Source organism: Aedes albopictus, chromosome 3, assembly GCF_035046485.1.
Source record: "Aedes albopictus strain Foshan chromosome 3, AalbF5, whole genome shotgun sequence".
In the NCBI taxonomy this organism is placed as follows: Eukaryota; Metazoa; Arthropoda; class Insecta; order Diptera; family Culicidae; genus Aedes; species Aedes albopictus.
Genome location: NC_085138.1, coordinates 141,433,059 through 141,458,461, shown reverse-complemented (window position 1 = coordinate 141,458,461; position 25,403 = coordinate 141,433,059). Strand labels below are relative to the sequence as shown.

The 25,403-nt window shown below is 42.6% G+C and overlaps 1 protein-coding gene across 3 annotated transcripts in view; it reads right to left on the bottom strand.

Moving 5' to 3' along the window:
• Nucleotides 1-25,403, bottom strand: part of LOC109408473 (uncharacterized) — an 810,302-nt gene that overhangs the window by 56,461 nt on the left and 728,438 nt on the right. For all 3 annotated transcript variants that reach the window (XM_062861101.1, XM_062861099.1, XM_062861100.1), the window contains 3 exons: nucleotides 14,898-15,014; nucleotides 14,668-14,799; nucleotides 4,490-4,749 (listed from right to left, as the gene is read on the bottom strand). In XM_062861101.1, coding sequence (XP_062717085.1) covers nucleotides 4,490-4,749; nucleotides 14,668-14,799; nucleotides 14,898-15,014 — 509 coding nt within the window. The remainder of the gene's footprint in view (nucleotides 1-4,489; nucleotides 4,750-14,667; nucleotides 14,800-14,897; nucleotides 15,015-25,403) is intronic.

The window sequence follows — 25,403 nt, the reverse complement described above, 5'->3', positions numbered from 1 at the left end:
AAAAGTGTAGTAACAATCATATGCGACTGTAAAAAAGATTATACGATTTCTACGATTTCATTCACTTCGTATACGACGCAAGTGTGACACAAACGATCAATATACAACATTGTTATAGTTGTATACGATTACACCGATTTTCATCATACCTTTAGATGGCAAGCTCGATTTAGCAGATTCATATGCGATGTTAAACGACGATTTCCTCGATTTAAAGAAATCATATATACGATGCTAGCGAACTTGCAGCTTGACACTAAGAATGTATGTTTTTTTTTACGATTCAATCCGATTCTGTGCGATCCTACTGATAGTATCTCGCACCTTTTATGATCGAAGACGACTATATGAAACAAAATCGCAATTGAAATTTAATTTGGCATGAAATGCGATTTTACGCAATCATTGTCAACAAATATACATATTATTATACAATTCTGATTCAATATATGAAAATATACGATTTTTTCCACACAATGATTTACGATATGTGGTTGGCTGGGCGCCATCTTGAATTTTGGACCGACATCGTAGAATTTTCGGTCTCCTGTGTTAATAACCGCACAAAATTTGTCAACCATGCTGAAGGATACAAAAATCGCTGCAGTTTGATGTGTCGCATGATGGGGCTTGGTCGGGGACTTGGTTCAGTTTTATATGTGGCCAGTTCTACCGGTGCTGGTTCGAATCACTCAAATAGCTAGGAACGCCTTGACCGATCCGGACCATTTTTAATAGCAAACAATGCGATAAAATTCCGGTTCGATTCGAGCTGTAATCCGAAAAATCGGCCGATGGGAAGTGCCATAAAAGTGAGTGACCTTTTTGTACACAGCGTACATACACACAAACACACATACACACATACACACATACAGACATCACCTCAATTCGTCGAACTGAGTTGATTGGTATATGTGACTTGACCCTTCGAGCCTTCTATCGAAAATTCGTTTATTGAGTGAATATATAGCCTTTCAGTACACTTTGGTGTACGAGAAAGGCAAAAACACAGACTTCACCTCAATTCATCGAGCTGAGTTGATTGGTATATGAGACTCGACCTTCGGACTTACTATAAAAAAAATCATTTTTGGAGTGATCATACAGTCTTTCCAGCACACTTAAGATCCCAGTACACAATGTCATATATTTGTCCAAAAAGAAACCAAAGTCCAAACATCTTGTTTGACTGTTGTTGTTTCTTGAGCTTTTTGACCCTGTGTACTTGAGACCTTAGTGAACGAGAAAGGCAACAAGAAGATTTTTTTGAATTTCGTTGATAGGGGAACGCAATAACCGATATTAAGCAAAGTGCTCCCATTTTCAGCCTACTCAAAACTTAGTTACTATGCGCTATTTGTTAGGATTCATGATAACAAAACGAAAGGAATTAATCGGTACAACGGGTCATAGGAACAAGAAGCACAAGTAACACATTTGTCACAGAAGAGTGACGGCGGCGCAGGTTTATGCTTCGCAAAAGTCACTGGGACATATTTCTAGCAAGTAAGTATTTATTTGTTCAGAAGTAAGTCACAGTGGCTTTTGCGCCACATAAACCTGCGCCACCGTGATTCTTCTGTGACCAGCGTGTTACTTGGAAGAGTATTCATACCATGCGATTATGGGAATTTCCTAAAGTTGAGTTCCACAAGGAAATTCTCAATGGCAATTACTACAGATTAAAACCGGTAAACTTTGCCCACCGCAAATTCACTTCAAGTGGTGCTTTTTTACGTTGCATCCAAGCTACAACTTTAATGACTTTGATGTATTAATCAACGAACAAACACGACGACCGGCTGAGAAAGTCTTGGGGGACGTGGAATAACATGCACCCGTGCATGCACCCAAATGGATAATGCTGCTGAGTTTGTTCCAAAAATTAAATAACTACGTTTCTAATGTACATTTTCAGTATGTCTCCAATTGTTTTCGTTGGACAAGACGGGCTTGGTGGTCTAGTGGCTACAGCTTCTGATTCGTATGCATAAGGTCCTGGGTCAATCCCTGGCCCGTCCCTTTCTTCTTACTTTGTATCTTTATATATACTCTCTCTTCTTCTCTACATGTACATTGCCATCGTTAGAACAGAAACGGGTTGAAAAAGCCGTTTCCTTTCCTTTCAACTTTCACAGCACAGTGTCAATCTATCATATAACGCCTACAAGTTAAGCAATCAAGCGAACTGTGCCGCATTATCTTCAGAGTAATAAACACACTAATCATCCATCTTACACTTGGCATCCACGCACCAATGTGTGACCCCTTTGTCAACCATATCCCACCACCATTCCGACATCTGCATGAATTTGTGCAGACGCAGAGCACTGAAGTGGATACAAATGATTGCAATCATCACTTCCTTCTCCTTCCCCACATTGACTTCCAACCTGACGTGGTAGGCGCCACTGTCACCTAAAAATAGAAGATCACCAACACTGAAGATGCCTGCTGGTCTCCGGTAGATACTTCATTAGTTAGTTACTTGTGTGAGTGTAGCTGGTCTGGCGATACTGGAGTAGCATCCACGGGCGGTCAATCAAGCTCAAGCCCAAGCTCAAGTGTCAATTGTTTCCGTTGGTCGATATCAAGACTAAGATCAACCCATTATGAAAGTTTTGACTTATATTCATTATCTGTTTCACAAGGCTGCTTCTTATCCTCTTTCTTGACGTAACGCTCCCACTTGGACAAAACCTACTTCTCAGCTTGGTCTTCTATGAGTTAACTAAGAGCTTCCTGTTCCAATGACCATTTTTATGAGTATATCGTGTGGCAGGGATGCAGATCTCTATGTTCAAGGAAGTCAAGGACTACTGGGTTGGATCCGAGCCCGCGGTTGGAAAAGGGTCCCCGGCAAGGGTCGGGGTAGGTGAGACCCTGCTGTCTGCAACCTTCGGGTAGTGATACCCTTCCTTTGCGGGCAGGTCAGATCGGGTTGCACGTGGGCATCAGTTCTTGATGTCTGCTAAGCAGTTGGGCGCGGGTGGGGTTGACCCTTCCTGCCTTCCGAGGACAAAGGGAGTGGCGAGGACCACTCGGGAAACTGGGAAACTAAGCGCCAGCATGCTACCGTGATGGACTCTCCAGAGCGAGTCATCGATGTTCGTTGCTGCTAGGCTACGGCAGCTAACCTTGTGGGTGCGAGATGCACTAGCCCCTCTCTGAAGGAATACCTTCTTGGTGGTTCCGGAGAGACGTAGGGTTTGGCGACCATAGGAATGTGTTTTAGTGGGTCGATGAGAGAGTAGTCCTGGCTTCTACTAGTGTTGGAGAAGACGGCCTTAACCCCACACTACCCTAACCTTCCTGTTAGGGTGTCTGTTGAGCAGATTTATCCCCCTATGGTTTAGAAGGAAAAAAAAAGGAAGTCAAGGAAATTTCCATTACGAAAAGTTTCTGGACCGACTGGGAATTGAACCCGTGGCAGTCAAGTGACATTGAGTATCATCTTCTCCTACCACAGTCTACCGTACTACTACCCCATCCATCACTGCAGCAGCGCTGCAGTGCCTTCCAGCGTCAGGCATCGTCCTCTGTCCAGGTCGACGCCGCCGGTCGACCTGTTTCAAAAGTTTTCACCCGCCGACGCTTTTTTTTTTCTCTCACGCTCGCACCTCATTATTCACTTTCTTTGCAACTTCTCTTCCCTAACGATCTCCAAGTTGGTTCTGTTGGTTGGCTGCCGGCGCACTCTACCTACTGACTGGACTGGTGCTGGCAGCTAAAATGGCACTGCGTCTTCCTCCGAGGAGTAAAGTTTTTCAATCTAATCTTCCGTCAGAGGATGCATGCCGCCGTCCGTCGTCTCGTGTCGGGCTAGATGAAACAAGAAACTTGGGACTTGGAAAAACGAACAGCAAAAGAAAAAAAAAATCGAGAAGGATACTGTTACAGAGACGCCGAGACGCGGTTGCCGTGCTGCAAAAATGGCACCAGAAAATGTAATTAAAAATACCAACGGGTTGGAGCTCCCAGTACTGTGTGTGGGACGACGAATCACAGTTCTTGGAGGAAAATTCAGAAAAAAATAAACTGTCCAGCGAGAAAGGTTCGGACAATGGAACAATGCCGTCCGGGAGGAAAAAAGTTATATGAAACATTCTTAAAGCGATTATGCATAGAAATATGCAGCCAGGAAGTTGGATTCTTGGTACTCGAGCAGCTGATCTAAAATGTATGAACAGAATGTTCAGTCAGTGCTTCAATTTTTCATTTTGCTTGCTTTTTAGTATGTAGTTTTCAATTGTTTCAATAGGAAAAAATATAAAAAAATACACATTTAAGAATTTGAGTATTATTGGGCTGATTGATAAGAAATTCTTCCTAGAATGAAGATTTTCCATTAAGAAGCCAGTTTTCAAGTCAGTTAACTTATGTTCGATTTACTTCACTGTTCCAATTTCATTCAAATTTATTCTCATTTCATACAAAATGGTAAATATTCATATCTATCAGTTAAACACCAAGAAACTATACTCACTCTACAGTTTTCACCGTCAGCTTCGCCGGTGAAATGTTGTTGGCGAGCGCGTGCTGGTGCATGTGCAGCGCCGCCAACCGGAGGGCCACCTCCGGTTGCAGTTCCGGAGCGAACCGTTCCTGCGTCACGTCGTTGCAGCACTGCAGAAACAGATAGTCCAGCGCGTTCAGGTCCTTCTGGGCCAGGCCGGCGGCCGACACCGGCACGAACGTCACCCGGAACAGACAGCGCAGCTTGTGGGCACCGGGCCGGGCCGCTATCTGTTGATTGAAGTTTCAAAGAAAAGGTAAAGAGGGTTAATTGAACGAATAATATGCAGTGAAATATTTAAAGTAAGTTAAACAGAAAAATAGTATTTAATTTCTATCAGTATTGTTTCGACGTCAGGACCTATCGCCAACATCGACTCCGACCACTATCTGGTGATGGTCAAAATGCGCCCAAATCTCTCCGTCATCAACAATGAACGGTACCAACGACTGCCACGGTACAACCCTATAGAGACTGAAACAACCGGATGTCGCCTCAGCATACGCCCAGAATCTCGAGGCCGCGTTGCCAGACGAGGGCCAGCTCGGTGAGGCCCCTCTAGAGGACTGCTGGAGTACAGTGAAACAGCCATCAACGACGCAGTCATCAACACCAAACCAATAACTCGTTGAGGTATTGTATCAATACCTACAAAATACCAAAATAAGCTATTTTCAATACCTGGATAACCGACCAATACCTTGTCTTGGTATGATACCTGACTTTGGTATGCTTCAGTTATGTGTGAGTTATTCGTTCCTGCTCGGGTAGTAACGATAGACGGGGATACTTTCGAGGTGGTGGAGGAATTCGTCTACCTCGGATCCTTACTGACGGCTGACAACAACGTGAGCCGCGAAATTCGGAGGCGCATCATCAGGGGAAGTCGGGTCTTCTACGGGCTCCAGAAGAAACTGCGGTCGAAAAAGATTCACCCACGCACCAAATGCACTATGTACAAAACGCTAATAAGAGCGGTGGTCCTCTACGTGCACGAGACATGGACCATGCTTGAGGAGGACCTGCAAGCACTCGGAGTTTTCGAGCTACGCGTGCTAAGGATGATCTTCGGCGGTGTGCAGGAGAACGGTGTGTGATGGAGAAGGATGAACCACGAGCTCGCTGCACTTTACGGCGAACCCAGCATCCAGAAGGTGGCCAAAGCCAGAAGGATACAGGCAGGGCATGTAGCAAGAATGCCGGACAACAACCCTGCAAAGCTGGTGTTTGCAACTGATCCGGTTGGCAGACGGAAGGCGTGGAGCGCAGAGAGCACGATGGACGGAGGCAAAGTATGTATGTGATGGTTAGGAAGAAGTGCGGCATGTTTAAAGCGAACATTGCAATTCTTTACACAAGAACATACGCTTGAGCGTGTGTTTTCTGTGTAGAAAATTTATATGTGGGAGCACGTGACTATCACGCCGAGGACCTGGGATCGAGTGCTACCTTGGGAAGGTAAGTAAAGGGCGGGTCCCAAGATAAACTAGCCTAGGGCTAAAAATCTCGTTAATAAAGATAAAAAAAACTTCATATGTTACACCCTTCCGAATTAATATCTCAATTCATTAGTTTTTCTCAAATTTCTAGAGATAATTTGGCATCAACATGTCAAAAAGGCCTCCCAAGCCACAGCTTTATATAATAAAGCTAGACTGACGGAATTTATACTCAGTCGGTCCAGGATTTTTTCGTAATAGAAATTTCCTTGACTTCATTGGGCATTACAGTATCTTTGTGCCTGCCACACATTATACACATGCAAAATGGTCATTGGCACAGAAAGCTCTCAGTTAATAACTGTGGAAGTGCTCAAACAACATCAAGCTGAGAAGCGGGATTTATCCCAGCGGGGATGTTACGCCAATAATAAGAAGAAGATGATGTCAAACGAGTTCAACTGTTTTTGGAAACAAGTTTTTTTTATTTTTATTTTTTTATTTTTTTAAGTAGTGGATTGCATTGTATATGTCACTCTTATCGTATAGACACTAATAGGCGTAGAAAGAAGGAGTTGCTTCAAAAGGCAGTTAAGTCTTTTTAAATGTTGGTACCGAATTGGTTGAATTCCTTGTTGTAGAACAAGTTCCTGACTGGGATTTTTTGAGGAGTTCATAACATTTTTTTGCGAAAATGCTGAAGTTTGCTGAAATGCTGAAAGTTCTCACTTAAAAGTTATGCATTTGGATGCTCAAACTGATGGAACCCCGCGTTAGTAAGAGGTACAATCATTTCTGTGGAAACCCTGGTTTTGGTTTTGGCTGATCTCGTTTATTCACAAGTGTCTTCAAAATCTCTCTCAAGGCGAAACTGGAAGCATTTTCTAATATGTTGGTATTTTTTTTTATTAAATAACGGAGCAATATTTTCAAAATCAGTTTTCATACATATTTTGAGAAAGGATCAAGATATCTCCTCAATATTATCCTAGTGCAAAATGTTTATTTGTTTTCAAAATTCTGTTTAAAAATGATTTTTGTAAAACTGAAAGGCAGTTTACACCAGGAAAAACAATATCTGAAGATACCTTATCCTTGTTTTTTGACATTTTTCGATATTTTTTTATTGTGAATTTTCTTATTTATTATGGAAAAATCGGATTTATTTATGGAAAATTCGAAGTTTTTTGGTGGGAAAAATTACTTTTTTTTATTGCAACAGTTGATTTATTCATTGCATTTTTGGCTTTTTTAATAGTAAGAAATCAAAGCTTGTTTTTCTCAGAGATGGCGCCACCACATTAAAAGCAAAATCATTTTTCTTGTATGGACAAATCGCTGGCTTGCACTTGTACCGCATCGCAGCGATTTGTGCCTTGGGGCAAAAAGTTGCAAATTATAAACAAAATCAATATCCGTACGCGTTTCTTCTGGATTCATTGCAGTAACAGAGAATTGATTACATCACCATACAAATTTCAAGTTGTTTACTTCTTTTTTTTTCTGAGTGGCATTTACCACTCGTGTTGCGCATGATGTTTAGAGTGGATAGGGCCAGGCGGCGCCGCTGTATATGTGAAAAACACCTGGAACACGAGCGCTGTCTACAATCGCATAGCGTAACCTTCGCCGTTACTTTACACTGTTATCACGTTTACCGCATTTATCAGAAAAGCGCCTCTACCGGCACTCTAGCAAAAACGCAGTTGATTGCTTCCCATTGCTCAAAAATCAATTATTTATGGAAACTTTTGTTCTATTTATGCATTTTTTAATTTGTTTATGGAACTTTTGTTATTTATTACTGCTTACACCCCTGTTTCTTCACCGGGACTTTTCGAATTATTTATGGGAAATTTTGTATTTATTATGAAACGTTTAATTGTCTGCCGTTTTTATGTAAACTGTAAGTTTTTGAAAAGCACTTTGGCAGAACCACTAAACGAGAAAATTGAAATGTTTTCCAAAAAAGCTGCAAATAAGAAGATGTTTTATTTTAGGGTTGAGCAATTTTCCGAACATTGATATTTTTGGACAGCCTTTTCTCGATCTGCGTTACTATCTATCTCGCAGTCATAACAAAATCTTCCGTGACAACTGTGGAGAATCCTGTATAACCTTTAGAAGCAACAATTGTCTAACTAACAGCCCTTTCCTGTACGGTTGAGGTTGAAGTCATAGCCAAAGCGGTTACTGACCCCATCACGATTGAGCTCTCAAAACGTGTCTATTGAGGATGGTGTGCTAATCCCAAGGCTCTTCTATTATTTTTTTGTGCAATTCCGCTATCTATTAGCGTGGGTCATCGGAACCGTTTTCTCAGATCAAAGCTTTTCTGGTTCCGTTTCGGGTCCTGAGTATCTGTGCAAAATTTGAGCACGATCGGTTGCGTCTACACTTTGCGCATTGCAATTGGCTTCTTTAGCGCTGTTGAGATAATTCGATATTCTGAACCTGCATGCCAAACTGAGCCGAAATCCAAATTTTCATAAATTTTGGTGCCCGGGAACCTATTTAAAAATCAATTTGAAGTTTGTATGGGAGCGATTTGTCGAATCACCCCTTGTGGCAGTTTGTACTGGGCGGAGCTGTCAAACAGTTGTACAGCTATCAAAAGGTGATTTCAAAAAAATCTCTTTGAAAATGATTTTAGATACCAAAATGAAGTTCTAAAAATCTGAAAAAAATCATAGTGGTTCAGAAAAAGGTGCTCTTTCGTATAAAATCAGAAAATCAATACATTTTTCAAAATTCAAAAACCCAATTGAAATTTGTATGGGATTTTGTATGGGAAAACATACTTTTTTGAGTTTTTGACATAAGTTCAAAAAGTTTGTCTGAAGCTGTTTAACCGATACCGTAAACCGGGGTCAAATTGATCAGCGGGGTGACATTGATCACTCGGGTACTACATTGTAATTCCATACTAGGAACTCTTAAGCGTCGTAATGATCTTAAACTTTTTACGTCATCTGATTCGTAGATGTCTAGAGATGACTGTAGACTTTTATTTTTTTAGAAAAAAGTTAGTTTTACCGTTTTTTTTTCAAAGAATTTGCAATGTACTTCTAATTAAGCTGAAATCATTGCTACCAAACAATCAATTGCTAATAGGACTTCCCGTGAATTCTATGTTTTAACATTTTTATAGAGCCTTGGTTGGGATGTTATGCAGCTAATCAGAACATGAAATAGTTCTAAAAAGTTCATTTTATGAAGAAAAAGTCATTTATTGTGATAGAATTCACTTTTTTTCAAATGAAATTGCCTACCTTTAGGCGTTTAAGGGGAAATTTCAAAATTTAATTTTGCATTTAAAGTATTTAATTCACTGTAAGATTTTAGACGCGTTATTCGGTTTTAGAAGAGCAAAATTAAGTGGTGAAGGAAATTTTCCTTTCCAACCGATGCTGAATTATGTACTGATCAATTTCGCCCCAAAGTGGCGTTTCCAAAATTTCGATATTTGAACTTATTTAACTTAAAGTTTAAATTTGTTGAACAAAATTCTGTCACATGGTTCCATGGAGATCCGCTGGGTACTGGTTTTCAGAAATTCTTACGGCAATATTTGAACAGGCACTGGTGTTATCCGCAAAAGTTGTTTTAAAGTGATCAATTTGACCCCGGATTACGGTACTGTAAAATGATAGCCTAGGGTGTTCTAAAAACTTTGTTAAAGACCGTAAACGTAGACATAACCGATCCTGGCCAAATTTTGCACACTTATTTGGGTCCTGAAATGGGATCGAAAAAGCTTTGATCTGATGGGATACCATTGAATTTTTCATTTTTCCATATAAACGATGACCCACTCTACTATCTATGGTCATAACCTACGAAGTATACGGTCATGCTTATGCTATTTATATGCATTCAAAAATTTATCAGAAAACTAACAGGCAATTCTGTTGGAATTTCTGTTAGGCTTCCGCATAAATTGTACAACAACAGTTATGTACTAGATATTTTGCTAGAAATTTCTTGAAGATTTCTGCTGTAATATCTTTTTAAAGTTTCTCTAGGGTCTTTGTCATGAATTTCGACTACATTTAATATGTTCTTTTTTTTTTTTCTTTAACCTTAGACGCGCATCCTAACTGTTTGATACTAAAACGCACCGCGCTCGCGTTGTATACACCGGTCGAGGTTTTGTGATGGTGTTGTACTTTTTACAACGCCGCGCGTCCTGGATTCAATGTTTGCTGTATGATTAATTTCACTTAATTTCTCTAATCGTGGCAGATAAACCATTCCACAACGTATTTCTTTTAACTGAAAATGATGAATAATTTTTCAAAATGTTGGCCCCAAACCTCTACATTTGTAAATCCGGCAATTTCCTGCAAGAATTTCATAAAAAAATTCTGTAGAGATTTCTGCAATTGAAATTTAGAAATTTCCTTAAAAATTTTCAAAAACATTATTTTATCGAAAATAGGCATTCTTCTATTTATTTCTCTTTTTTAAGATTTATCAGAATAGTTTTCAAATATTAAACCATCAGTGCCGCTTGTCCTTTTCTGAAAACACTAATATTACTGCATCGGTTCCTCCAGAGAGTTTTTTTTTTAGATTTTGGAGATTATTCTAGAAATTTGTTCAAAAATGGCTACACAAAAAAAAAATCTTCAGAGATTTATTCTAGAATTTGTCAGGATTTTTCCCCAGAAATTCATAAGCTAGTCTTTTGTGTAATGCCACAGAACTTCCGCTTGACTTTTCAAGAAATGTCAGAAATCGTTCTGAGCTCCACTTAGTTCTCTTCACAATTACCTCTGCTGATTTATGCGTTTGTTTATAAGGGAGTTTCGGGTCATATTTGGCGTTTCAGTCTTTTCAGGGGTAAAAAACAATTAAATATTTTCTTCTTCCAACGTTTCGATATTTATTAGATCTTCTTCAGGGAATCGAATAAATTGTTTAATTGTTCATTGTTTAAATTGTTGCTTTTTCATCTAATGGTTGTTTTTTGAAACTTTGTAAAAGTAGTGGATTACGATCCGGGCTCCGAGAGACTAGGAATTATATTTTTTAATTTTAAGATTTTCGAAACAGAAAAAAAATGGACAAATTCAATAAACAACAAATGTCGGTTAAAAGTTTCAATAAAACATCCACTAGTTTTTTTGTGACCCCGAAAAGTCTGAATCGCCAAAAACTTCCTGAAAGTCCTCAAAACAGTCATCGTCAATATAGTAGAGGAACTTCTTCATGAACTTCATGCTTCGTGGCCGAGCGGTTAGCGGCGTCAGTCGTTTAGGTGTCTCGTAAGCCTCGGAGTGGTGGGTTCGATTCCCGCTCCAGTCGGGGAAAACTTTTCGTCAAACGGAAAATTCTCCACTGGGCCACTGGGTGTTATATGTGTTGTCCGTTGTCGAATGTTTGTACTGTTCAGTCTGTAGAGGCCGTAAGGTCGAAGACGGTGTAATTGTCTTTTTAACAGATTCCCCAAGGAACCCACGGAGATTTCTCCAACAATACCTTCGGAGGTTTTTCCAAAAGCTTAACCTCCCACTCCTCTAGGGGTTCCTCAAGAAAGTGATATAAATAAACTTCCATCAGCTTTTTTAGACATATCTCCTGGAAATTTAAGATAGTCAAAAATTCTTGCTGAGATTCCTTCGAAATTTTTTTCAACGGTCATTTTCTCTATAACGTTATGAATCTCAAAAAAAAAACTTTTTTTTTGCAAAATTACACAGTTTTTTTCTGAAATTCCTTAAGGGTTAGAATTTTTACAGACTTTTTTCACGGAATCTATCAGAAATTCATACAGTTATTGTTTTACTTAATCCTTCAGGAATTATTGCAGGAACTCGTTCAAAAATTCATCAAGAAAAAATCTCCAAAGGGTCTTACTGGATTATTTCTAGAGATTCACCAAAGAACCTTTCAATTCCAAAAAATCAGAAACTTCATCTTGTGAATAACTTTGCCAAGTAGACCGAAATCAGTAAATTGGGAGTTTCCATTGAAGATTCTGTTACCAATCTTCGCATTAATTCTGCTAGTTTTCCTAACACAAAATCAAAAATTTTGCGAAATAATATGCCATCGCTTGTTTTATTAAATCGATGTGTTTTCCCAGAAACAGCCTAAGAGATTCCTGGATTTGGAATTTCTTCAAGGATTTACAGAGTTTTACTAGTTTTATTTTTCTGTCATTTGGCTAGAAAATTTCGCAGAAATTTTTAACACGTCACATATCACGAAAATTAGTTTGTGTTTTTATTTTATTCCAGTGATTTATTTAAGGATTTACAATATACTAGTTAACCCTCTAATACCCAAATTTTTGATGTTGATCTAAATATCATTTTTCGTCATCTAAAATCGATTTAAACATGTTTTGGAAGATGATTCTTTTTTATTCTCGATTTCGTGAATTTCAGTTTTTGATTTTTCTAATTTTTATTTTTGAACATTTCCACACTTTTATATTTTTCCTGGAAGCCTATTTGGGGTACGGATATTTTGAGATGAAAACATTTTGAAATTTTGTGATTATTGTTGAAATATTTTTATTTTTTTTCACAGAAAATTTTATTTTCCGTGTAATTTTAAGGAAACTAATTTTAGAGTGTATTCGATTCCCTTAATCTATTAAACTAGGGTAGAACGATTTGAGAAAAATTTAAAATATGTTAATTGTAGCGATTCATTACAATATAAACAATGACTTCTAAAAGGTGACTAAAACATCAATTTTTCAATGATTTTTAAAAATGTAAATACGCATCAAAATACACCGAAAACCATTTAAAGATATACAAAACAGTCCTAAATATCAGCCAAAAATAGATAAAAAAAAAGATTTTTCACGATACAAAAATTACAAAAATGCTCAAACTATACCCCGTCTAAAGGCGGGGTTGGGTATTAGAGGGTTAATGATTGTTAATGCCTTAGCGTATCTTTTGCATTCTACAGGCTTTACAAGTTAGAATGGCTCCCAGAAGATTTTCCAAGATAAGGACAATTTTTTTCAAGGAAAACTTTAAGAACTACTGCTTAGATTCCACAGAGATTTCTCCATATGTTTTTTATGAAGCTCTGTAGACCCTTTTAACCAAAACTTTCCCGCAAAATTTAAAACAAATTCACCCTGGGGAATCAAATATTCCATTTTTTAAAAACTCTACTGGATTTCTCTGATATTCAATTCTGGAAATGATGTTTATACCCAGCCAGAAAAATCTCACCATTTTTTTTTTCACTAAGCCACATAGTTGGTTCTTCTATAAGTTTCTCCAATAATTTCTCAAAAAATTCCAATTTCTAAATTTTCTAGAAATCTGCCATGCTTACAGATATCCACAATCATTAACAAATTTGAAGGAGCTACAATGAGGAAATTTGCTGATATAATAAAAACATGAAAATAACATATATTGTACTCAGTTATACCCAAAAATTCTAGAGAAGTTCCAACGGACCATTTTTTTGTACACATTCGTTCAAAGATTGTTTTGTTTGTTTTCTTAAAATATCTCATGAGATATTTAATGGGATAGCTCAATGCCACAACATTATATTTCCCCTGCCATGTTATTCAGTTTTATTTAGACATTTTTCAGTTTGTATCTCAAATCAGTTATTGCAGAGACTTTACCAAATATTCTTTCTGAAATTAAAATAAAACAAAAAAAAAATCCATTTATGTTTTTTTGAAAAAAAATCAGGAATTTAGTAAAACTGAATATCAAGTGCTTCGGAAAAATAATTCAAGCGGAAATACCTTTGATTTTCTTTTTTACAGAATCACACAGTTGCCTTGTATGCTCCTCTACTAGTTATCTAGACTATTTACAAAGATTTATCCGAAAGCTCCTCTAGAAAATCCTTCTTTTGATTTTTCTCCTGAAATTTGCTTGGTTATCCTGGAAATCCTTGGAAGACACTCATTAGATATTTCCCTCAAAATTTGCTGTAGAATTTTCATCTGGAATTATTTTAGGAATTTTCCTATTATTTTTCTATGATTTCCTACTTATGAGATTCCACCAGAGATTGTTCTAGTAATTTCTTAAAAAAAAGACAAAACTGCCAATTTATTTTTTTTTGATATTGTTAGAAATATTCTATATTGTTTGGAAAGAAACTTCGTATATTTTTCTTTTCTTTTTACAAAACCACTTAGTTTTCCGAAAAGCCTTCTTTGAGAAATTTCTTGGAGAGTAGAACATGTATTTTTTTTTTTGACAAACTTTCATTCTCAAAAACTTATCCCTTTATCAGCACAAGCAATGTTCTGCGGTCAATTTAAACACAATATTTCAAAAAACCAATACCCATGGAAACGTACAAAAACATTGAAAAAAAAATCAGAAATTGAAAATATGTCACAAAAAATGATTTTTTGAGAATTTTAATGAGAAATTGTTATTTTCCAAATATTGCCTTGGTAGAACCTCGAAATGATTTTTTAAAAAAATTGAAATTTTTTACAAAAATGCTTCAAATATGTATATACATATTTCATTAAAAGGTTGAGCACCTTGACTTTTTGAGCATTTTTTTTTTGGACAGCCTTCTGTTGGTTATTTTGTGCAAATGCAGTTTTAAATAATTTTGATAAAGCATGTTTACTGTGCAATGTGCATTCTACAAAATTAACTGATTATTTGCCGGTCCTGGCAATCACTTGCTGTCGGACGATTGATGGAACCATTATGCTCCTACACAGAGGAACCAATTCAAACTTACCCGGGCGACGGTTTCCTGTGGGTCCAGCAGGGTCAGCTTGTTTCGCTTCAAGCTCTTGACGTGCTCCAGCACCAGACTGAAATGCTCGCCGGCGGTTAGGCAAAGTTTATCACGTAGTGATGTGACGACATCCTGCAGGTGGGGGGGCGAAGAGAACCAGGTTTCGGTTTTAAAACACCAATGCTGTGTGCTGTGTTGTGAACGTGTTTAGCAGATTGAGGGAAACTTACCTGTACGGTTGTGGTCGAATCGTACTTGAAGGATTTGGTTTGACCATTTTCTAGGAAAACTTTGAGCACGTTCGCCATTGGTGGAACGCAGAGGTCCCCCAGGGAAAATGCTGATGGCTGTAAAAAATGGAAAGAGAAATGGGATTATTAGAAATTTATTGGAAATTGTTGGGGAAGGGAAACGTATCGCGGAAATAGAGGATTCAGTGATTAGAGATTGATTATTACTTGTGAATAAACTTTGAGTTCATCTAACTAATGGGCGATTTCATCGTACACATCTCAATCTACACAAAAAAGTTTCGAGAAGCAACAATTTTCGTAAGTGTTTCACATAAAACTTTCCATTGTTTGTTTCCTCCGAAAGAAAAATCACAGCACCTAATACCGGGATTGCCGGGAACTAAAACCATAAACGCTTTCGCACCCAGATGACAAAGTTCGCCAATATAAACTGACAAACTCCCGAAACCTGATCGGGGATTGATTGGCGCTCCCAAAGTGAAACGGAGTGTGAAAACTTTGTCCTATTTCTTGGTTCTTTTATGCTGAACGCCCATCCATCGATCCGCAGGTGGCGTCGGTTCCTTAGTAAAGTTTACTTTGGGATATGCCTCGAAGGCGCAACAGAAAATTCTCACTCCGACCGAGCTGCAGCAGGTAGGTATGAACTTTGAATATTCAATAAACCTCCGTAAGTGGGACACTTTCCATCCTGCCGAGCATGGCAGCAGGGGTGCGTGATGCCGAGCAATATTTTCTTTTTAGGGCGTTTTTTTTTCTTTTCATGCAAGGTGGCGGAACGTTCTGGATACCTACGTGAATGATGGAAATTTGATTTTGCATCTAGATAACGGTATCATTTAGAACTTGGGAGACGTGCCGCCTGGAGTGTTTGTATGAAGGTGATGGAATCACGCGTGACATTATCCCTGGAACGTTGTTTTGTTATCTATACTTCTTTTAACGAGTGTATCAAACAACCTACATCAAAGAATATTCTTCTGGTGAAAGAAGCAAATATTGATTTTGGTTGAAGAGATCGTTGACAAACAGAATTAAAATTGCCAGCGACTGAAAAACGTACTCCTTCTGTGCAATTAAGTTCTGAGGTTCTACTAGATTTCTGAAATTCTCTCAGATTTTAGAATCCCGAAGATTATTTCTTAGGAAATTTCCTACAAGCCTTTTTTAGGAATTTATATATAGATTATTATCTGTCTCTATTCAACAATAACAGCTTAAATTTTCTAAAAAAGTTTCTAAAAGAATGGTTAGTGAAATTTCCGAAAAAATTGAAGAATTTTTGAACGAATTTTCTTGTGCAAATCTCGTAGAAACCCCTTAAATAATTCCTGGAAGTCTCAATGAAGGAATTTCGAAAAGGATATCTGCAGATTTTTCTGGAGAAATTTCTATAGGAATCTACAGAGAAACTAATTGAGAGATATTTGTGAAGTGATCTCTGGTGGAGATTCTAGACGAATCAATAGAGAAATTGCTGGATGAATCTCTGAAAGAACTAAGGTATTATTAAAGATTTGTCCGGAGATTCCTCCGGGAATCCCTCCGGAGATTCCTCTGGGAATCCCTCCGGAGATTCCTCCGGGAATCCCTCCGGAGATTCCTCCGGGAATCCCTCCGGAGATTCCTCCGGGAATCCCTCCGGAGATTCCTCCGGGAATCCCTCCGGAGATTTCTCCGGGAATCCCTCCGGAGATTCCTCCGGGAATCCCTCCGGAGATTCCTCCGGGAATCCCTCCGGAGATTCCTCCGGGAATCCCTCCGGAGATTCCTCCGGGAATCCCTCCGGAGATTCCTCCGGGAATCCCTCCGGAGATTCCTCCGGGAATCCCTCCGGAGATTCCTCCGGGAATCCCTCCGGAGATTCCTCCGGGAATCCCTCCGGAGATTCCTCCGGGAATCCCTCCGGAGATTCCTCCGGGAATCCCTCCGGAGATTCCTCCGGGAATCCCTCCGGAGATTCCTCCGGGAATCCCTCCGGAGATTCCTCCGGGAATCCCTCCGGAGATTCCTCCGGGAATCCCTCCGGAGATTCCTCCGGGAATCCCTCCGGAGATTCCTCCGGGAATCCCTCCGGAGATTCCTCCGGGAATCCCTCCGGAGATTCCTCCGGGAATCCCTCCGGAGATTCCTCCGGGAATCCCTCCGGAGATTCCTCCGGGAATCCCTCCGGAGATTCCTCCGGGAATCCCTCCGGAGATTCCTCCGGGAATCCCTCCGGAGATTCCTCCGGGAATCCCTCCGGAGATTCCTCCGGGAATCCCTCCGGAGATTCCTCCGGGAATCCCTCCGGAGATTCCTCCGGGAATCCCTCCGGAGATTCCTCCGGGAATCCCTCCGGAGATTCCTCCGGGAATCCCTCCGGAGATTCCTCCGGGAATCCCTCCGGAGATTCCTCCGGGAATCCCTCCGGAGATTCCTCCGGGAATCCCTCCGGAGATTCCTCCGGGAATCCCTCCGGAGATTCCTCCGGGAATCCCTCCGGAGATTCCTCCGGGAATCCCTCCGGAGATTCCTCCGGGAATCCCTCCGGAGATTCCTCCGGGAATCCCTCCGGAGATTCCTCCGGGAATCCCTCCGGAGATTCCTCCGGGAATCCCTCCGGAGATTCCTCCGGGAATCCCTCGGAGAATCCTCCGGGAATCCCTCCGGAGAATCCTCCGGGAATCCCTCCGGAGAATCCTCCGGGAATCCCTCCGGAGAATCCTCCGGGAATCCCTCCGGAGAATCCTCCGGGAATCCCTCCGGAGAATCCTCCGGGAATCCCTCCGGAGAATCCTCCGGGAATCCCTCCGGAGATTCCTCCGGGAATCCCTCCGGAGATTCCTCCGGGAATCCCTCCGGAGATTCCTCCGGGAATCCCTCCGGAGATTCCTCCGGGAATCCCTCCGGAGATTCCTCCGGGAATCCCTCCGGAGATTCCTCCGGGAATCCCTCCGGAGATTCCTCCGGGAATCCCTCCGGAGATTCCTCCGGGAATCCCTCCGGAGATTCCTCCGGGAATCCCTCCGGAGATTCCTCCGGGAATCCCTCCGGAGATTCCTCCGGGAATCCCTCCGGAGATTCCTCCGGGAATCCCTCCGGAGATTCCTCCGGGAATCCCTCCGGAGATTCCTCCGGGAATCCCTCCGGAGATTCCTCCGGGAATCCCTCCGGAGATTCCTCCGGGAATCCCTCCGGAGATTCCTCCGGGAATCCCTCCGGAGATTCCTCCGGGAATCCCTCCGGAGATTCCTCCGGGAATCCCTCCGGAGATTCCTCCGGGAATCCCTCCGGAGATCCCTCCGGGAATCCCTCCGGAGATTCCTCCGGGAATCCCTCCGGAGATTCCTCCGGGAATCCCTCCGGAGATTCCTCCGGGAATCCCTCCGGAGATTCCTCCGGGAATCCCTCCGGAGATTCCTCCGGGAATCCCTCCGGAGATTCCTCCGGGAATCCCTCCGGAGATTCCTCCGGGAATCCCTCCGGAGATTCCTCCGGGAATCCCTCCGGAGATTCCTCCGGGAATCCCTCCGGAGATTCCTCCGGGAATCCCTCCGAGATTCCTCCGGGAATCCCTCCGGAGATTCCTCCGGGAATCCCTCCGGAGATTCCTCCGGGAATCCCTCCGGAGATTCCTCCGGGAATCCCTCCGGAGATTCCTCCGGGAATCCCTCCGGAGATTCCTCCGGGAATCCCTCCGGAGATTCCTCCGGGAATCCCTCCGGAGATTCCTCCGGGAATCCCTCCGGAGATTCCTCCGGGAATCCCTCCGGAGATTCCTCCGGGAATCCCTCCGGAGATTCCTCCGGGAATCCCTCCGGAGATTCCTCCGGGAATCCCTCCGGAGATTCCTCCGGGAATCCCTCCGGAGATTCCTCCGGGAATCCCTCCGGAGATTCCTCCGGGAATCCCTCCGGAGATTCCTCCGGGAATCCCTCCGGAGATTCCTCCGGGAATCCCTCCGGAGAATCCTCCGGGAATCCCTCCGGAGAATCCTCCGGGAATCCCTCCGGAGAATCCTCCGGGAATCCCTCCGGAGAATCCTCCGGGAATCCCTCCGGAGAATCCTCCGGGAATCCCTCCGGAGAATCCTCCGGGAATCCCTCCGGAGAATCCTCCGGGAATCCCTCCGGAGAATCCTCCGGGAATCCCTCCGGAGAATCCTCCGGGAATCCCTCCGGAGATTCCTCCGGGAATCCCTCCGGAGATTCCTCCGGGAATCCCTCCGGAGATTCCTCCGGGAATCCCTCCGGAGATTCCTCCGGGAATCCCTCCGGAGATTCCTCCGGGAATCCCTCCGGAGATTCCTCCGGGAATCCCTCCGGAGATTCCTCCGGGAATCCCTCCGGAGATTCCTCCGGGAATCCCTCCGGAGATTCCTCCGGGAATCCCTCCGGAGATTCCTCCGGGAATCCCTCCGGAGATTCCTCCGGGAATCCCTCCGGAGATTCCTCCGGGAATCCCTCCGGAGATTCCTCCGGGAATCCCTCCGGAGATCCCTCCGGGAATCCCTCCGGAGATTCCTCCGGGAATCCCTCCGGAGATTCCTCCGGGAATCCCTCCGGAGATTCCTCCGGGAATCCCTCCGGAGATTCCTCCGGGAATCCCTCCGGAGATTCCTCCGGGAATCCCTCCGGAGATTCCTCCGGGAATCCCTCCGGAGATTCCTCCGGGAATCCCTCCGGAGATTCCTCCGGGAATCCCTCCGGAGATTCCTCCGGGAATCCCTCCGGAGATTCCTCCGGGAATCCCTCCGGAGATTCCTCCGGGAATCCCTCCGGAGATTCCTCCGGGAATCCCTCCGGAGATTCCTCCGGGAATCCCTCCGGAGATTCCTCCGGGAATCCCTCCGGAGATTCCTCCGGGAATCCCTCCGGAGATTCCTCCGGGAATCCCTCCGGAGATTCCTCCGGGAATCCCTCCGGAGATTCCTCCGGGAATCCCTCCGGAGATTCCTCCGGGAATCCCTCCGGAGATTCCTCCGGGAATCCCTCCGGAGATTCCTCCGGGAATCCCTCCGGAGATTCCTCCGGGAATCCCTCCGGAGATTCCTCCGGGAATCCCTCCGGAGATTCCTCCGGGAATCCCTCCGGAGATTCCTCCGGGAATCCCTCCGGAGATTCCTCCGGGAATCCCTCCGGAGATTCCTCCGGGAATCCCTCCGGAGATTCCTCCGGGAATCCCTCCGGAGATTCCTCCGGGAATCCCTCCGGAGATTCCTCCGGGAATCCCTCCGGAGATTCCTCCGGGAATCCCTCCGGAGATTCCTCCGGGAATCCCTCCGGAGATTCCTCCGGGAATCCCTCCGGAGATTCCTCCGGGAATCCCTCCGGAGATTCCTCCGGGAATCCCTCCGGAGATTCCTCCGGGAATCCCTCCGGAGATTCCTCCGGGAATCCCTCCGGAGATTCCTCCGGGAATCCCTCCGGAGATTCCTCCGGGAATCCCTCCGGAGATTCCTCCGGGAATCCCTCCGGAGATTCCTCCGGGAATCCCTCCGGAGATTCCTCCGGGAATCCCTCCGGAGATTCCTCCGGGAATCCCTCCGGAGATTCCTCCGGGAATCCCTCCGGAGATTCCTCCGGGAATCCCTCCGGAGATTCCTCCGGGAATCCCTCCGGAGATTCCTCCGGGAATCCCTCCGGAGATTCCTCCGGGAATCCCTCCGGAGATTCCTCCGGGAATCCCTCCGGAGATTCCTCCGGGAATCCCTCCGGAGATTCCTCCGGGAATCCCTCCGGAGATTCCTCCGGGAATCCCTCCGGAGATTCCTCCGGGAATCCCTCCGGAGATTCCTCCGGGAATCCCTCCGGAGATTCCTCCGGGAATCCCTCCGGAGATTCCTCCGGGAATCCCTCCGGAGATTCCTCCGGGAATCCCTCCGGAGATTCCTCCGGGAATCCCTCCGGAGATTCCTCCGGGAATCCCTCCGGAGATTCCTCCGGGAATCCCTCCGGAGATTCCTCCGGGAATCCCTCCGGAGATTCCTCCGGGAATCCCTCCGGAGATTCCTCCGGGAATCCCTCCGGAGATTCCTCCGGGAATCCCTCCGGAGATTCCTCCGGGAATCCCTCCGGAGATTCCTTCGGGAGGTCCTCCGAAGATTTCACTAGGAGTTCCTCCGGGGATTCCTCCGAAGATTTACCCAGGAATTCCTTCAGAGATTCCTTCTGGAGGTCCTCCGAAGATTCCACTGGGAGTTCCTCCGGGGATTCCTCCGGGAACTCTTCCGGAGATTCCTCCGGACAGTCCACGGCGATTTCTGATCTTTTGGAGTTTCTTCGAAGTTTCTTCCGGGAACTCCTCCGGCAACTCCTCTGGAGATTCTTCCGGGAATTTTTGCAGAGATTCCTTTGGGAACTCCTCCGGAGATTTTCCCAGAAATTGGTTATTTCCTCGCAGATTTCTCAGGAGATTTCTCCGTAGATTCCTATTGAGTTTCTCCGGTCTGATCTCATGTCAGATCCATGTCACAGGAATAGATGAATGGACATAAACATTCCCAAATACTTCGAATTTGAAACCTTCGACACGCCTATAATAAATTGAATCAAACAGACCCATCACCAACACATCAAACAAAACCAACGCCGTCGGCGTCAATATTGGTAAAGTTCACCACATTTTCCCACCCGCAGCCTATCAAATGAAGGACGACAATGTGTCAAAGCCTATCCCCGTTTCAGCGTTTATTATGTCATTTGATTTTTCCTGACTTACTCTATCGTGTTTCTCCGCCCAGTTCCCTTCAGTTCGCATTCGCATCCCGCGTCCCCACATGGACATTGGACACAGGACTCAGTGTATCGAAACGTCATCATACCGGTCGGTCGGTTGTCGGTCGTCGGTCGTGAATTGAAACGTGATACTATCGAACATTTTATTTGCCCCATCTATAACAGTTGACAAACAACAAAACGTGGGAGAATTTTCTTCTCCTTCGTTGCCCTTATGATGGTATCCGCCACCATTCGAACAAACAGACACGGTCCAGTTCTAAGCTTTTCCAACTTTGTCGCCTCCGATTCATCCTGCCTTCGGTTCGCGCTGAATTGACGTTTCCTTCTGGGCGTAGAAGGAGAGTTGGAACAGCGTGTTGAGCTTTTCCAATGGCTTCTTTTGGATATATGTACAGAGAGATATATATGGCTGAAACTAGCTTGCGAAGGCGGCCTTACAAAACTCATCGTACGGTGGCGGCAAGAAAAAAAAAGACCGAAACAAGTCACATCCCATTTTCGACAAGGGCGATAATCAAAGGAAAACATATCGATGGGGACGACAAAATATGTAGATTTAAATCTGTAATCCTCTTAGAGGTCGGCGGCAGTGGAGTGGGATGGCTTAGGAAGAGCGATGAAAGCGACACGAGCGTGTGGCTGGATGCTGACAAACTTATTTTCTATTTTATTCGGGGACTGCGAAAATCTGTTTGAGTTGGTCTTTAGGTTTCGATTCGTTTCTATTTTTCTTCACAGAGCAATCTTTAGCTTTAAGATATAATGCAAAGACATTTAGTTGTATGTATCTCCGATCTAAGTTTAAAATTAAATTTTTGTCTCATTTACCATTTCAAAGCAAAACTTTTGAGAAAACTTCTAAACTAACTGCTGTCGTCTTTTCTGGCAGATTTATTTTTTATTTTTTGCAGGATTGACTTCAGTATGGCGCCTTATCAAGAATAATTCCGGGAAACCCCTTTGTTAAATTTTCTCACATTTTTCTTCTAAAATTATCGCGGAAGAAGCATCTTTATAGAAATTCCTTTTAAGAGTTCATCATATATTTTTCTAAAGATTTCTCCGAGAATTTGTCGAGTATTCTTCAGAATATTCTCCACGATATCTCTCAGGGACACTGCCCGAAATTCCTATAGGGATTCATTCCGAAATTATCATTTTTTTCGATTTTTTGTAGAAAGAAGAATCTTGCAAGATTTTCTAGAATGATTGATTGCAGCAAGAATTACTCCAAAGATTCCGCCACAAATCCCTTTAGAAAACGTTCCTGTCCATGTATTTCTTTTTAAATTCCTCCATTGATTCCTTCAGGATTTTTTTTATTCTTCAATCACTTAACCTAATTTACAGCTCTATTGTCCACTAGGGCACTGCGTGAGCGATTCCAATTAGCAGCTGTACGTGTACGTACACTTTGTACTGCGCCTAAATGTATTCTATTCGAATTGAACCATATCAAACTGGTAGCCGTTCACTGATTTCACTTTCTACCCAATCATGGTAGAATGATGAGCACGAGAATTCTGATGTGTGGCTGTTGGTTGTTCCTATTTCCAGTCCGATTGGGGGTCCATTATGGGTTGCCGTTCGCTGATGTCCAAGTATCCGGGTCCATTTGAGCCATGGGCTCAGAAGAGGGTCAGTGTCAGCTGTTCTAAGCAACTGACAAAAGTGCCAGGCTGGGATCGAACCCATGACCAATGACCATCTGCTTATGAAGCAAACGTGTGACCAATTGCGCCACGAGCCCCGGCACCTTCAGGGTTGTTACGAGAAATTTCTCAAAATATTCATCACAAGGATTTTTTTTCGGAAATTCCATCAGAAACTTCTCCTGTGATTCAGTGATTTTTTTTTAGGAAACTTCTTCAATGATTGCTACAGAAGTTCGTGCACGTTTCATATGTTTCTGCAAATATTTCTAAAGGAATTGCTCCAGAAGTTTTTGTTTGGATTTTTTTCCAGGAATTTTTCTGGAAAATTCTCAAGAAACTCCTCAGTGGATTCTTTCAAAAAATCCTCTAGGAGTTTCCTTTAGAAATCCAGACATTTTCTCAGTAGCTCTTGCAGAAGTTATTATTGTATTTTCTTTAGAGATTCCTCTTGTTATTATTCCATATAATCAGGAATTGCCTCAGGCATTTATTAAGAAACGGCTCTAGAAAGCTTATCAGAGATTTCTTCTGGAATTTTATCCAGGGGTTTCTCTCGAAGTTCTTTCAGAGATTCCTCCAGAAATTGCTAGGGTTTTAGAAAGACCTTTCTTCGGGGTTTCTTTCTGACAAAAAATCGATGATGCTTCAAGAACTTCTCCAAATATCCTTCCAATGATTCCTGCAAAAGTTGCTCTATTCCTTATCATTTTCTAGAATTTTTTCATAAAATTCTTCTACCTGCACAGAGTTCTCTTGTGCTTCCAAATATTCATTCAGAGCTTGCTTCAAAAATGTCCTTTTCTGGTAACTGTCTGAAACATTCCTCCATGCTTTTTTTATGTTTCAGCAAGATTTCCTTCAGAAATTTTGCGAGAAATTCTTCCTTGTATCAGAAATATCTTCAGGAGTTCTTCCAATCAATCCTTTAGTAATTACTCAGGGATCCATCAGAACTCCATCAGTATACTTTTATCTAAATTTTTTCCGAGTTTCATTCAGAAAACCATCAACAGTTTCTCCAGGTATATATTCCTCCAGTATTTTTTCAAGAAATTTTCCATGGATCTACAAATGGAACAACGAATTATGAAAATATTTAAAGGAATTTTTTCATGTGTTCTCTCATGCATTTATCCAAGAATTTCTCTACAGATAACTTCTGAAATTGCTTCATGAATGTTGTTCAGGGATCTCACCGGAAAATCTTGAAGTATTTCTTCTGGGACTCTACAAAGGTATCATCAGAAGCTTTTCAAGGTATTCCTTCAGGAAATCCTCCAGATATTTGTTAACATATTCCTTCAGAGATGCTTTCAAGAATTCTGTCAATTTTTTTGCGCACTTTCAGGAAGAACTTCTTCAGAAAATACTGGACGAATATCTGAAGCGGTTCCAGCAGGAATCTCTGAAGAAATCCCGGGACATATTTCTGACGGGGACAGGAATCCGTGCAGAAATTTGTCAAGGAATCTTTGAAGTTACCATTGAAAGAATTTCGACAGAAAAGATTTTTCAAATTTTAAAGAAGCTTTGAAAGGGGCTGTCCATAAACCACGTGGTCATTTTTTTGGGACTTTTCGACCCCCCCCTCGTGGTCATTTGTCCATACATTTTTTTTAATTTGTCCATACAAAATGATCATTGCCCCCCCCCCTATGACCACGTGGTTTATGGACAGCCCCAAAGGAGTTTCTGAAAAAAAAACTCCATGAAAAAACATTTGAAGAACTCGCTTGCTCAAATTCTTGAAGAAGTCCCTATAACTACGAAGAAGTTGAGATATTGTTAAAGGTATCCCTGAAAGAATTTCAGAAGATATCTGAAGCAGTGATTTCTGAAGACATCTTTGGCAGAATCCCTGTGGAATCTCAGGAAATATTATTGCATGCATCTCTAGAGGAAGATTTGAAGACATCCCAGACAAATTCTCGAAGGAGGAATTTCTAAAGAACTTGGATAGATAGCTGAAAAAAATCTACATGAAACTCTTACTAGGAACTCCTAGAAAATACTATTGCGGATTTTTGAAGAAAATTTCTGGAGAAATGCTTTAATAGTTTTTTTTTTAAGATTTGGAGCAATCTGTGAATATTGTTACCAAGAAA